Source organism: Brassica napus, chromosome A6, assembly GCF_020379485.1.
Source record: "Brassica napus cultivar Da-Ae chromosome A6, Da-Ae, whole genome shotgun sequence".
Lineage (NCBI taxonomy): Eukaryota > Viridiplantae > Streptophyta > Magnoliopsida > Brassicales > Brassicaceae > Brassica > Brassica napus.
In genome coordinates, this window is record NC_063439.1 from 19,245,271 (window position 1) to 19,261,055 (window position 15,785).

General features: G+C 34.0%; 1 protein-coding gene across 1 annotated transcript; it reads right to left on the reverse strand.

Annotated features, from left to right (window-relative positions):
* Window positions 1–9,420: 9,420 nt before the first annotated feature.
* Window positions 9,421–15,433, reverse strand: LOC106348034 (beta-D-xylosidase 4). Its single transcript, XM_013787676.3, has 5 exons — window positions 14,526–15,433; window positions 11,659–11,946; window positions 11,203–11,372; window positions 10,262–11,118; window positions 9,421–10,137 (listed from the first exon to the last, which is right to left on the reverse strand). The coding sequence occupies exons 1-5, from the start codon at window positions 14,991–14,993 to the stop codon at window positions 9,545–9,547; spliced, it is 2,376 nt and encodes a 791-aa protein (XP_013643130.2). The 5' UTR covers window positions 14,994–15,433; the 3' UTR covers window positions 9,421–9,544.
* Window positions 15,434–15,785: the final 352 nt, after the last annotated feature.

A 15,785-nucleotide genomic window follows, 5' to 3' on the forward strand; every position in this document is an offset into this window, starting at 1 on the left:
AATTGTAACCTTGGATGAGGTTGTGTGAGCTTGTGTGGATCATGTATAAGCAAATGCACTGCCATTTTTCAAGAGCACTCAACATTTCATGGAATTGTCTGCTTATTGTTTCATGTGAATGACCAAATATTTTTCTAACATATCTCTGAATTGCATTTTGAGCAAATATGTTGAGGAAGATTGCAACGCTATCATGGATGCTTAAGTTATCAGTCTCATTCAACTGATAATCCTCTTCAATTAAGCTTTTTACATAATTAAATTATACTCGTGGATAAATCATAATTATGTTATAGCATTGTTCTCCGTGACCATGAATTAGCTCATGTACATATATTCGACCACGTTCTGGATCCACGTTAATTTGTTGTCTTTCCATACTCATGATGCAAGGATCCATAAATGACTATCCAAAGCTAACACTTCCATCTTCTGCTTCATCATCTTCAAACACTCTGTAAATTGTTTCTTTCTAAAAAAATCTCAAAAAAAAATCATTAAAAGAAAAAATAAATTATTTTACTAAATAAATAACACAAAGAAAACAATAATGAATATTCAACTTTAAACAAGAACTAAATTAAGACAAAAAAATATTTAAGCAGGATAAAGTTTTTAGTTTTTATTCAGTTTTTTGGTCGATTCTTGTCATCCTCTCGAAATATTTAATTATAGCATTGTAGTATAAGATAGGCACATGCATGTGTCTCATTACTTTGAAGCACAATCACTGCTCTCAATTATAGCTTTATATATCGGATGGCATACTTGATTTGAACTAAATTATTGTTTCTCAAGGATTAATTGATCTCACCAATCTTTTGATAATATGGTTGATCACATTTTAGTATTGGTAATAGGAAATAATAATTCTTTTAAGTGGTAAAATTAGAAAAAGTTGGATTTTTGTTTTTGTTTTGAAATAAGCAGTAATTTAAAAATTAATTTCCTTAGGTTTTAGGAAAGTCATTTCTAAATAAAAGTTGACTAAATGTAATAAGATCTTTGGAAAAATAAAAACAAAAAATGTTCCAAAAACTTTAAACAATCATCCTATAAATTTGGATAGAGAGAAGAAAATTAACGGCGATTGTTAGTGTGATTGTCTTCTCCTCTTAACTTCTCAAAGCATGGCTCTGATCAAGACAGTAAATACTAAATAGTACTTCACTAGATTATTAGATGATAATCCGCTTGCAGCGTGAGTTTTTATACTAATGTTTGTTTATTAAATGTTTTACCATTTTGCAACACTACAATCTATATCGATCATAAAATGACGAATATAAATGTTAGACTCTTAAATATATCATTGTTGTTGAAGACTTAACGTATTACAGCTCATTCTAATAATTTTTGAGACTTCATATGCACAAAGAAAAATTAAGTCTTACGGCTAGCATAAATTACCAAAACTAGATAGGCAACATCGATTGCAGAATAACGAAAAATGATTAAGTTTTCTGCTCTCAAATTCTTTATTATTGATTCTCCATAAGTGATTTCATTTTGTACATCTACAAAATTTTGCTTTCATTCTCGTTTATGTTTTACCGATATGATGAGTTTTGTTTCCTTTTTAACTTTTCTACGAATTCGGTGAATTACATAAGTGTCAATTTAAAAAGATGGACACCTGTAAAAATTAGTTCCACTACAAATACATATTTAATAATCAATTTTTTGAATAAAATCACCGACAAACTTTATTAGTGTTCAAATTCAATATATCAAACTATTATAGAATATAGGAGTAGACTCGAAATATATATGTATGTCTAGTATATATTCACGAGTTCTGTCTAAAAATCATATAATTCTATAACAACAAAACAAATTACTGATTTTATTAACCTACACTTTTGAGGTTTAGTTATTTAAGAGTATAACGATAAAATATATATATATATAATATTTTACCATTCTAGTATATGTAAACTATGTATAAACTAAGAACTGTTTGATTTATTAAATGATAAACCAAAAAAAACTTATAATAAATAATTCAAATCTCTCATTCTTACAATTATAATAGCTAGATAGGGTATTAGGGATAAACAAATATTAGACGAATGATTAAACCTCCCATTCTTCGAACAAACTCAAAAGGAAATGACTGGAATCTTGTCATGATATTTCATTAAAAGTTTTAGGAATAAAAATCAAGACTAAATTATTTAACCTGAATAAAATAATATATATAGTGCTTCCAATATTAAAAATCACTTTGATTTGAAGAATATATTTCTAGAATTGTCAGGATCAAATAACATATTAGAAACCACATATCTAAAAATAATTTGTATACATACAATGTTATATATTATAGTAAGCACATAAATCAAAACAATATATTTTGTTTATTTACAATCATGTGTTTGGTAAATAAATCAAAACAATCATTTTATTTATTTTATATGGTATATAATTAACCTTTGGTGATATTGACATAGATATACAGTAAAAACTCAATTAATTAATAATGTTGGGATTATGATATTTTATTAATTTATATAAGTATTAATTTACAAAAAGTTTCCTTTTTAGATTTTTTATTTATTTTTATTTCTAAAATACGAAATAGTTGATTTTACTATATATACATTGACTAAATTTTAGAAACTAGACTGATATATTGTTTTACTGTATTATTTAGTTTATATTTTTATGTTTCATATAATTCAAATGTGATTTTTGATATAATTTTACTAAATATCATCAAAATATATTGAAATTTTAAGAAAGTTAGAGATAATTTCATTGTGAATATAAAACCAGCCATATAATGTTTAGTTTGTACTTATATAAAAAGTATATAGATAGATAATTATTAATTTATGATTTTAAAGGGACCATATATTTACATTGGACTTTCTAAAAATTATTATCTTATTATTTTATCGATTTGTGTCATATTTTGAACCGGTCCAATTCGAGGCTCGAGAAAGTTAATTAATTTATAGTATTTATTAATTTACTGAGTATTAATTTTTAGAGTTTGTGATGTATATAATATATTTTAATATAAATATTTATTATTGACACTTCCTATTCATATGATTTTATTAACATTTGTATATTTGATGTAACAAAAATTTAAACCGTTTCATAGAAATTTTAATGTGAGATTTTCCAATACAAATTTCAAAATTAAAATATTAAGATCTCAATAATTTTCAATTAACATTTTGAAATTAACATTTTTATATAGTATATAATTTAGTTTAAATGATATTAATATATATATATGTACATTATGAATAATGAGACTTAATATTCATACGATTTATGATCATTTTTATCTTGTTTGAATAAAAAAAAGTTAAATCATTGATCACAAAATTTTCAGTGTGAGACTTTTACCTTTTTTTTTGTAATTTATACTTGTTTTAAGAAAATTCAAAATATAACATAATTCAAAATATAACATATAAAAAATCTAATTTTTTTATCATATGCTTAATGTGATTTTATTTTTTAAATAATTATTCTTAATTATTAATTGTCATATATATGTTAATCATATTAGGTAATTTCGTAAATTTTATGTAAAAAAAAGAGAAAATGTTTTTTGTACACTACTAATCAATTTGATAGTTAGGTTAATAAAAAATATAATATATATTTATAAGGACCAACTTATTTTTCTAAAGATTATAAGAATCATTCTATTGATGACATGTGGCTACGAAAACATGTTGTAATGCTCCAAGATTAATATATAGGGGATGTTATGCTTGGTTGCTCAAAAAAAAAGAGGATGTTATGCTTCTACAATGCAGACATCCACATGATGATCTGCTCTTCTCCAATGTATCCTTTTGTCAGTTTTCTTTCTCGTGGATGAGGTTGGTGTTGCAGGCTGGGAAGCTGGGTCGATGAGATGGATGGGTGATGGGTTGATCTTATCGGTAAGGATGAGACCAGATGGGAAGATGGTGAAGATGGCCGACTTGCTAGCCCTTTCTATCCAAACTAACCTGAAAACAAAGAGAAACAATGAGTTTATGAGTAATAAAAATAATCACAGAAACTAAAAGATAAAAAGGGTTGGAATGGTTTATGGATAGATGTTTGATGATGGAAGATGGATAGATGATGTTGGATAGATGATGATTGACTCTCTCAATCCGTGGGTGCTGATTGACTCTCTCAATCTGTGTCTCAAGGCTCCTGTATCACACAAAGAACCTATGAACCACGAGCTCAATAGCCTTCTAATGTATCTCACACTTAGAAACTAAAGAACAGATTTTTAAGCAAAGAAAACTCTTTGATAAAAGATAAACTGAATATTATTTCTTAAGGATTGAAAGGTGATTTACAATGAATACTAGACAGAGCTTATATAGGCTCGTGCCTTAACTTAGCTAGAAAACTAAAACAAAGAAAGAAGCAAACAAATAAGGAAAATCGATAAAAACTAGCCGTTGGAAGATATCTTGGATCCAAAAGCTTTCTTCAAGGGATTTGATTCTGGTGTGTATCTGGACGGTTTGAGGGTGTAGGTAAGCTTCTTGGGAACATCTTGAATGCTGAAGACTTGGCCGAAATCTTTGTAGTCTTGGCTTGAAAAGAGCTGTTGGGAATTGATGGGCAATAATTCCAAAAATAGCTCCAAAGATGGCAAGTCTGATCTTGCTTGAATCCGTGTGCTCTGGTGAGTGCTGGTGCATCTTAAGACTCTTAGGCAAGTAAGGAATGCTTCCAAAACGCTGCAGCTTTGATGGTTTGGTCGTTGGTCACTTATTCTCCAAAGTGGGGATGCATCCAATTTAGGAAAGTTCCTAAACAATAAGAATATAAGATCCTCCTGATCATGTGGGTTCTGGTGCATAGTAAGAACTCTTCTACTCCTTCTGGATCATTGGATATACTTCTCAGATGCTTATAAACATCTCCTGGTCGCCATTGTTCGGCTTGACTAAGATTGAACCGGTGAGACTCCAAATTAGGAAATTGCAGAACTGGATTGACCGGTTTAGAGAACTGGGCCATAACTCCAAATTTCCGTGGACTTTTCTCCTCATTTTTGGCTTGTTGGAAATATAATTGATCCATATTGAATTCCATGCTTTGGTTTGGGTCGGAACGCTTCTTGGTTGGGCTTGAAACAACTTCTAAACTCGGATGCTCGCAGATGGACGGGCTGGAGATCCTCCGGTTTGTAAAATTCATATCTTTTTGGTCCGAGTAGCTTTGAAGATGATTCCAACTGTTCTTGACTCCTTGTTGAGTGTAGAATGCATTAAAATTGGTTTCATGGCAAAATTCTTCATGGTTGGTAAGATACTCCTGTTTTACTGAACACATATCCTGGTTAGCCCTTTGGTTAGCTGATTGGTGCAACTGCTTGGCCTCTGGTTCAGGTACTGATTTGATGGCCGCATCAGTTGGGAACAGCCTTGTCGAGATGATGATTACCTATCAGAATCTGAGTTTTCAAAATTCAAGATCAACTCATACATCATCAACAACAAATCTAATTCAACATCACAGATAAAATATTTTTGGAATCCATTTATGATGTAGGTGTGGTACAAATTTATTGCAGTTATATTTTGGCATTCTCCATCTTTGTGGTAGAAAAGGTCCATTGCGATGTTAGTTTGACAAGATATCGTCAATTTTTTTATTGCAACGTTGTTTATTCATATTTTGGCTAAAGAATTTGGGATCTAGAGAAAGTTTGAGATTTGCCGAAGCAATTACATAATGAGATCAGAAGATGATCAACTTCAGTAATGGAGGAAGAATCTTCTAAATTATATATTTCAATACAATAGATATTAACCCGCACATCCGTGCGGATATATTTATATTTTTAAATTAATATTTAAAATATAAAATATGTTATAAAGACATATATCTAATATAATTTTTATTTTGAAAATTTATATTTGTTAAAAAAAATTGATGATATTGTACAAATCATATATTAATGAAGTATTTTTGTTTATTTATTTAAAATGCAACATTAATATTAATAGTTTAATTTTAAACATTAGTTTTATATGAATTAAAAAAAATTAATAGGTTCTTTCTTTAAAAACTTTTATTCTCGAAATGTTTTTATGTGAATAAATTAAATTATTTTTATTATATTTTAAAATATTATTTTATTTAATATATTATATTTCAGTTTAATTTTTTTATTTTTACTAAAATTATCAACATAAAATGTTACAACCAATAAATTTTTTTTTTTTTTTATATAACAATTTAATTTGACAATTTAAAAAAAATGGGGCTATACTATTTAATTTCAAAATTAGTTATTGGAATATATAAAATATGGTCTATATTAAATATGATAAACAATCAAATGATAATTACCTAATGACAATATATTTATCTTTTTTTAGAAATGTTATTGTTTAGATGTATATTGTTTTTCTTAGGAGAATATCATATATGAGTAATTTTAGGATGTTTAGTTAAATTTATAATGAATGGTCTAACATAGACTTGTGTATGGTAGATAAAAATAGAACTCTATTTTAATAGAGTAGATATTTGGTATCTTTTTTTTTTCTTTTTTTTTCTGGTTCAACTCAATATATTTGGTATCTAAATATAGATAAGTCTGAATTATATTTGAAACCATGGAAATTAACCGCCATAAAGAACTAATAAAATAGTGGATACAATATTTGGTCTACATATGGACTTTGTTTCACATATTTTCTCATTTGGTGCATCCATTCACTTTCTCGCTCTCTATTACGATGCCACATTTGTCCTGGTTAGGTAATATGTTGAACTCTGCCACTGCCATTTTTGTTTTGTATTTTTTTTTTAGGCTGGTGTAAATGTGTACAACTCTGTTTTTGTGTTGACATTTTAAATGTTGGTTGCGTTAGAAACCTTACCGCTTTTGACTACCAGGCAGATAGGTAAAGTTAACATTCATCAAATTATTTCCAAACATATATAAATGGGTATATCATCATCATCACCCTTACAGCTAACACCATTGTGGATTCGCACAGTAAATAATAAAAGAAGAGCAAGATAAGAGTATCAAAAACCACAAAGTCGATGACTCAATCTTGTGGTTAATGCTTGTGATTCCAATGGTTTCGTACATGTTCTTCGGATTAGTAGCAAACTGATTCTGCAATCCTTCACGGTTCACCTTTACTCTGATTTGGTGATAAACCGGTACCAGTAGTACTTGGGATTCTTGGTGTGTTGTTCACTGGTATGCCCATGTTTGGTCTTGCCCACTGCAAAGGGTTCACTCCTGTCACTCTTTTCACTGTTCTTCTGCCATCTTAACATGCACAAAATTGTATCAATGCAATAAAACTTAGTTAAAACATTAGATATAGAATCATATTGTTGGGTGTTGTAAAATCTTTGAAACACTTATGAGTCGCAGCAATATGTACTTTTGTTCTCGAGTTTCGATGTCAGCTCTTAGAACTCTGTTGTCGATAGCAGCTGCATCATACTTCTGATTCATGTCACCAAGACGACCAAGTAAAGTAGAATGCTCAGCTCTTAATTGGTTTACCTACCAAACATGAAAACATTTCCTATAAACCAATGGAACGCTGCTGAATAGCAAGAAAGATATCGAGAAATGTAGATGCATATGATTCTCATTCATTCATTTGTTCTTGCTTTCTTCTCCTGGAGCGCCTAGCTGATTCTCGGTTTGAGAGCATCCTAACCAACCAATTTCGAAATATTACAAAGAATTTATAAATTGGACTCGGCTTTAGACTTAACGACCATCTTTCCACTTTCAAAAAGATTTTTCTAAGAGTAACATAAAACTAACTGAAATATTCTTCTTCTAGATTTCAGTTGTTACTTTCTCTTTAAAGAAAGTAGAAACTCCCTGCCACAAGTTGGACGTATCTCTATATATGGAGTGGTTATCAGGAAAAAAAAAAAAAGAAGATCCAAGATACAAAAGTTCTCAAGAATTGTACCTCCTAGCGCGCTTAACGTCTGTAGGATCTCCATTATCAGCTGTTTCTGTGTCTCCATCAAGATCGTCGTCATCAGAATCATCTGGTGATGAAATTCTGGTGGTTTGCCTTGTTGGAACAACATCTGGTTTCTTTTTAACGCTTGTTCAGGGAACATATCTAACAGATGAAACACCGGCTGAGCTTTGTGCCACAACAACAGAGCCTAGAATATCCACAATCCGAAAAAAATTTCACCCAGAGAGTATATACCATAATCAAAGGGGCTTTCTTTTTCCCTACTTGTTAAAAAATCTCCTTTAGTAGCTCCCAATGTTCAAGAAAACCAAAAATCAAAAAGGTAGACTGGGATTTCAAAAGTGTTACCGTTTAGGGATTATGATCTCTCTATCTTGAGCTCTCTTCAAACTGCTTCTCTTCTCTGACCAATCAAAAGTGTTACTGTTTGATTCATCATCTCTTTCATTATCATCGCCCCAAGAGGGTCTTGCACCAGTGGATCTATAGAGTGAAATCAAATGCCTTGAATGAGCTCTTCTCCTCCAGATGTTCGTTGATGCTTCTACTCTATTCGCCATCTCCAAAAAAGCAACAATGTGCACGTTAATATTTCTCGCGGTCACGACGGTTGTAGTGGTGACCGAAGAGTCAGAGACCAAGAGGTTAAGATTGTGCTGAGAGGATTCTGCGGCTATGGCGGCATGGCTTGAACTGTAGTGGTGATCATCTGATGGACCTTGGTCGTAGAGAAGAGGAATACTCACGTATATTTATACCCAACACAAACCGACTCTCAGATCTAAACGACGCATTGAAGATGACATCATGGGGATGGGTTTATTGGGATTAAACATGAATTCATAGCTCGCCGTTTCAGATAGCGTGAGGAAGCTCGGACATCTCGCATCGCCGCCGCACGAAGAGAGGAGACGATCTCAAATTCTTCGATCGGACAGAGCTAGGGTTAAAGGGCGAAACATCACGATTCGCGTCTTAATGATACGGTGAGTTTCGTTCTGTGACACGTGTCGTGCTTTCAGAACACGAATTTCCTAGCTGGCATCCTATGTAGCATCACCAGGAGGGATAGAAAGCCTATTTTATATATAAAAATATGGTGATATGTTTACAATCGTTGAAAGTTGGTTATTCCAATTTTTAATTTTCATAGTTGAATCAGTACATTGGATTTCAGGCCAAAAATATTTACAGTCGTTGATTGTAATACAACAAAGAAACCAATGTTTTTGATGCGATGAAGATTTAAAGTTCACAAAGAAGTTAGTAGAGTTGATATTCTAGCAATGAATAGACCGACCTTGGAAAAATACATCTTTACAATTTACATTATGCTTACAATCTAATTAATAATTCCAAATTGTTAAAAAAGAACCAATATATTTCAAAATCAAAATTACTTATTTCGACAAAGAAAAATATTTCCGGTTATTTTTATTAAATAATTGAAACATAAGAGTTTCACAATTACCTTTTTATTCATTTTCTTTTCTAATATGCTTACCAAACTTCAATAAGCATATTTATAAGTTGATTTCTTATAAGTTTACATTTTACTTAAAAAAATTAGAATCGTTTTGGACTCAGATTCTAATGCTCAAAGAATGTTTAACGTCGCCCACATGAAGAAGATGCCGACCCAAACCAATCTTCCTCTTCCCAACTTCATCAACAACGCTCAGATCTTTACAGACATCAACCTTAAACTTAACCACAGCTTCTTCCATCTTCCCCAAACGAATCTTCTCGAACCCCAAAAGATGCTTCCTCGGCGATCCGTGAACCGCTGGCGGCGTCGTGAATAAAAACACCGTGTGAATACCTTCTCTATCTCCGCCGTTCTGTACCTTAATCTGAACTTCAAACGCTGTTCCACCCTTACCGGAAACAACGTTATCACAATGCGGTCCGATCGCGTCCAGCGATTGACATTCAGATGATCGGCAAACGTGATTCTCTTCAAGACTGAGAGAAACTAGCCGCGGAGCTTTGACTAAGCTGTGGCGGAATTTAGTGTAGCTGAGTCCATCACCGAAGGCGTACACCGTCTCTCCGGTGTAGAACCGGTAAGTCCGACCCGGATACCCGTTTGATTTATCGGGTCTCATGTTCATATTCGTCATCGGAACTTTCTCCACGTAGGATTGTGGATACCACGTCATCGGCAATCTTCCACCTATCAAAACAGAGTTAACCCGTTATTTCTGGTTTAAATAACAGAACTCACCGGTTATCGCTGGTTTTAAAACTTAATTCACCGGTTATCACTGGTTTAACTTTAAAAACAAAGTATTTCTTACTTGGATTATAACGGCCAAAAATGACGTCAGCGATGGCGATGCCACCGGCTTCTCCGGGATAACCAACCCACAAGATCCCGGCGATCTTCGCGTCGTTCTTAGCGAACGTAATATCAAAACCTCCACCGGACATGATGACAAGTAAGACTGGTCCTTTGGCTGCTTTAGCCACTTGTGTCACGAGCTCTTGCTGTTGTCCAGGAAGATTCAGATCGACTCTGTCGCGGCTCTCTGCCTCGATAGACTGATCTGCGCCTATCACAAGCACCGTCGCGTCAGCTTCTGCTGCTAGCTTCGTGGCTCCAGCTACATCCGCCACCAAGCATGCTACATTGGAGCAGCCTGGTAGATATGTTGTGTGTACCGTCCCGGCTAATCCCTGAAGCGGTGTTGTGTACTTACACGGCGTGCCTTCGTAGTTACCTATCATTGTTTTCGTGACGTTCGCGTTTGGTCCAATCACGGCTAACGTTTTGATCGCTTTAGGAGAAAGCGGTAAGGAGCCAGTGTTTTTCAGTAGTACAATGCCTTGTCTCGCGGCTTCTGCGGCTAGCTCTTGGTTCGCGGAGGTGCAAACGTCTTTAGGACCCAACCCTCCGTATATCTGTTTCTTTGGATCTCCGTCGAAGAATCCTAAACGCATAAGGGTCAAGAAGTTGTTTGAAATGGCGTTGTCGATAGCTGCCTCTTTTACCAAACCAGCCTTAACCGCTGCCTCTGTATGGTCACCTAAGAAGTAACCACAGTTCAAGTCCAAACCTGCATTAATAGATATAGCTGCAGCTTCCTCTGGAGTCTTGGTATAGTGCTGGTTCTTATATAACACATCTACCGAGTCACAGTCCGAAACAATATACCTATTTCAAAAGAAAAAACTCGAATCAGAACCCAAATATTTTCAAAATAACATGCAAAAAGGTTATAAATCCACTGATTATTACCCGTTTAACTTCCATTCACCACGGATAACACCAGAGAGGAGATCTGGATCAGCACATGTCGGTTTACCGTTAACTTTATTGTAAGAACACATAACACTCGCCACATTCCCATCAACTACGCAACTCTTGAACGGTGGTTGATATGTATCATCCAGATCCTGTTGATTCACCTATTCCAACAAAAAACAAACAAACACACACACAGAAGGTTAGTACGACCACTAAAAATGTCTTTGGTCCAACAAATATTAAACACATAACTTGGCATTTTATTAAAACAGAACCTGAACCAAACTAACTGACCCAAATCTAGTACTAAACCGATCACAACAAACAAAACTGAGCTAAAAGTGAACCAAAACCGGATATTGGGCAAACACACTCTACAAGTCTACATGACTGAAAATGAAATGTTTTTTTTTGTTATTAGATTAACTAAAGGTTTTGAGTTTTTACCACGGCGTTAAAACTGTAACGTTCTACGCCTTTCCAGTTATCAAGGTCGTAAGCGGTGTAGTGTTTGCAGCATGCGGCTACTTTGAGGCGGTTAGCACCACTGCTGTCAGTTTCTTGAAGACCCTTAACGTATCCTGTAGCATACTTGCTAGAAAGCAATGGATCTTCTCCAGGAGTCTCTTGTCCTCTTCCCCATCTCGGATCTCGGAATATGTTTACATTCGGTGACCAGTACGTTAGCCCGGCTAATCCAACGTTGTACATTGCCCTCGCTTCCGTCGAGACAACCTTAACAAACGAATAATAAACATTGTAATACGGTTTTGACGAACGTGTTAACTTGTATTAAAAGAAAGAGAAGAACGAGAGGCCTAGTTGCATTAGAACATCATTATCGCGGTATTAAGAGCACCATTATCCTTGATACCCACTTAGGGATGCTAATTATTTTTTAAATATTATTAAGTTGGAAAAGTGACATTAAGAAACTTAAATAAGAGACTTTCAAATATGTGTGTCCATTGCAAGGTTCTAATTTTAGAGTTTAAAAAAAAAATTAAACACTATTTATTTAACTTAAAATTTATTGATAAAATTATTAAACATAACATTTTAAACATAGAATTAAAGTAAAATATAAAAAAAAATTAGTGAAATAAAGGAGAATTATTGGAACGAAGCTTCATCAGTTGTCGTCTTCATCAGATCTGAATTTATGCCATATATGTTCAACCAAATCAGCTTTTAGTTGGTGATGCGTTGGTTCATCACGAATTCTATGTCGAGAATGCATCATATTAGCGATATTTGTAGGCATTTCCTATGAAAAACCGAGATCGACTTGTGAAGTTTCGTTGTCTTCTACTTGTTGGAACTCTGCAACATTAAATAGAGTGTATCCATCTCGTTCGTTTTCTACTATCATATTATGTAGTATGATACATGCTCTCATAATCTTCCCAATTTTGACTTTGTCCCAAAACAGCGCTGGATTTTTGACAATGGCAAAGCGAGCTTGCAAGACTCCAAAAGCACGCTCGACATCTTTTCGGACAGCTTCTTGAGTTTGAGCAAATAAAACAGCTTTCGGCCGTTGTGGTTGTGAAATAGATTGGATAAAAGTCGTCCAATTTGGATAGATCCAATCGGTGAGATAGTAAGCCATATGATACTCTCTTCCATTGACAGAGAAAGTGACTGGAGGAGCTTGACCTTTTATTATTTCATAAAAAACAGGTGAGCGATCAAGAACATTGATATCATTTAAGGTATCTGGAGGTCCAAAAAACGCATGACATATCCAGAGATCATATGAAGCAACCGCCTCTAAAACGATTGTTGGTTTACCCGAACCACGAGCATATTGCCCTTTCCAAGCTGTGGGACAATTCTTCCACTCTCAATGCATACAGTCGATGCTTCCTATCATTCCGGGAAATTAATGATACTCTCCAACATGAAGTAGACGTTGAAGATCAGCTGGTGTTGGTCTTCTTAGGTACTCATCGCCAAACAAACATATAATTCCTTCCACAAAATTTTTCACGCATAACCGAGTTGTTGTTTCACCGAGCCGGAGGTATTCGTCAACCGCATCAGCCGCAGAACCATAGGCCAAGACACGAATGGCTGCAGTACACTCGGTTATGCGTGGAAAATTTTGTGGAAGGAATTATATGTTTGTTCGGCGATGAGTACCTAAGAAGACCAACACCGGCTGATCTTCAACGTCCACTTCATGTTGGAGAGTATCGTGGATTTCCCAGGATGATAGGAAGCATCGACTGTATGCATTGAGAGTGAAAGAATTGTCCCACAGCTTGGAAAGGGCAATATGCTCGTGGTTCGGGTAAACCAACAATCGTTTTAGAGGCGGTTGCTTCGTATGATCTCTGGATATGGCATGCGTTTTTTGGACCTCCAGGTACCTTAAATGATATCAATGTTCTTGATCGCTCACCTGTTTTTGATGACATAATAAAAGGTCAAGCTCCTCCAGTCACTTTCTCTGTCAATGGAAGAGAGTATCATATGGCTTACTATCTCACCGATGGGATCTATCCAAATTGGGCGGCTTTTATACAATCTATCCTACAACTACAAGGGTAGAAAGCTGTTTTATTTGCTCAAACTCAAGAAGTTGTCCGAAAAGATGTCGAGCGTGCTTTTGGAGTCTTGCAAACTCGCTTCGCCATTGTCAAAAATCCAACGATGTTTTGGGACAAAGTCAAAATTGGAAAGATTATGAAAGCATGTATCATACTACATAATATGGTAGTAGAAAACGAACGAGATGGATACACTCTATTTAATGTTGCAGAGTTCCAACAAGTAAAAGACAACAGAACTTCACAAGTCAATCTCGGTTTTTCACAGGAAATGCCTATAAATATCGTCAATATGATGCATTCTCGACATAGAATTCGTGATGAACCAACGCATCACCAACTGAAAGCTGATTTGGTTGAATATATATGATATAAATTCGGATCTGATGAAGACGACAACTGATGAAGATTCATTCCAATAATTCTCCTTTATTTCACTAATCTTTTTTATATTTTATTTTAATTCTATGTTTAAAATGTTATGTTTAATAATTTTATCAATAAATTTTAAGTTAAATAAAATAGTGTTTATTTTTTTTTAAACCCTAATTAAAACCTTATAATGGACACACATATTTGAAGGTCTTTTATTTAAGTTTTTTAATGTCACTTTTCCAACTTAATAATATTTAAAAAATAATTAGCACCCCTGAGTGAGTATCAAGGATAATGGTGCTCTTAATAACTTAGATATTTACATTATCCAAAAAGAGAAATAAAAACAATAAAAATAAAATAAAATAAAGATAATAGGGATACCTTGCCAATGGCTTGAAACAGAGATACGTTGAAAGAAGCAGCGGTGAGTATAACCTGAGGAAAACTCGTAGCGCCGGGAACTTGTCCGGAGAAATGCGTGCCGGGTCCGACGTAAGAAACGCCGTGAAGTGCTTCGGACCACCATTCATACGTCGGAATCCCAAGCCGTGTCACGCCGTGAAGTTTACTCGTTAAAACCCCGATCTTTTCTTGCAACGTGAGCCTCGCGACCAGATCAGCGACTCGGTATTCGATCTTTATAGCGGTGTTACAGAACCCATAAGCGGCGAGAGATGGGTTTCCGGCGACGTCGCAGGCGAAAACTGGCGTGGACTGAGCGTTTAAAGAATCTAGTAAACAGAGGAAGATGAGAAACAGAGAGAATACAGAGGAGGGTGCTCTGTTACTCCTTTTTAGTGGAGTAGAAGAGCCCATTGTGTTAAAGAGTTTTGATTCTTGGGATATCATTTTTGATTGGTTTAGTGATACTATTTATATACTAGCAAAGCTAGTACCGCTCACTGAAGAATCGGTGGTTTTTATAAATAATATAGGATTGTATTATGAGTTCCTATTTTTCTATTGTATAATTAAGACTATCAGAAAACATGATACGGTCTTCAAGGGAGAAATAATGATACGGACCATACGGTCTATAAATTTTCTTACTGGATAAGTGTTACGATGTATACCTCTGTTCTTTCATCTTTTTACTTGAAATATTTTTTTTTCTTTCAAAATAACGAATCTAGCATGCGAATGGATTTATGCTTTTAACCTTTAGCTTTATACAAACATAAGCACATAGAATAATCAACGTACAAGGTTGTATTTTTCTCTCTTTTGTCTCAATGTATAAATTTGTTTAAGCCCGTGAATTGGCTGGTTTATATTAATACATACTTATTTCCAAGTACTTTGTATTACTTCCCTAGCTCAAATATGATTTTGTGATAATACTAAAGTTATACTGATAGTCAGTTCTGACTCTGTTAATAGGAAATTTTGCACACACACTTAGAAAAATTAGATTCAAATGGTCAAACATCTACCATTAATCAACTATGCAGATTCTTTTCTTTAAAAATTAACAAGAGATTTTTGCCAAAACTAACGCACAACTTGATTTTAACCCCAAACATATACCCAAACTTGAATCAAATGCAAAATTAACCTAAAAGCCTAGTGAAATTACAGCTCAGCCCCTTGTGACCAAACAAAAAAACAGAAGCCATTTTTACGAATATAGCCCCAGTAAAT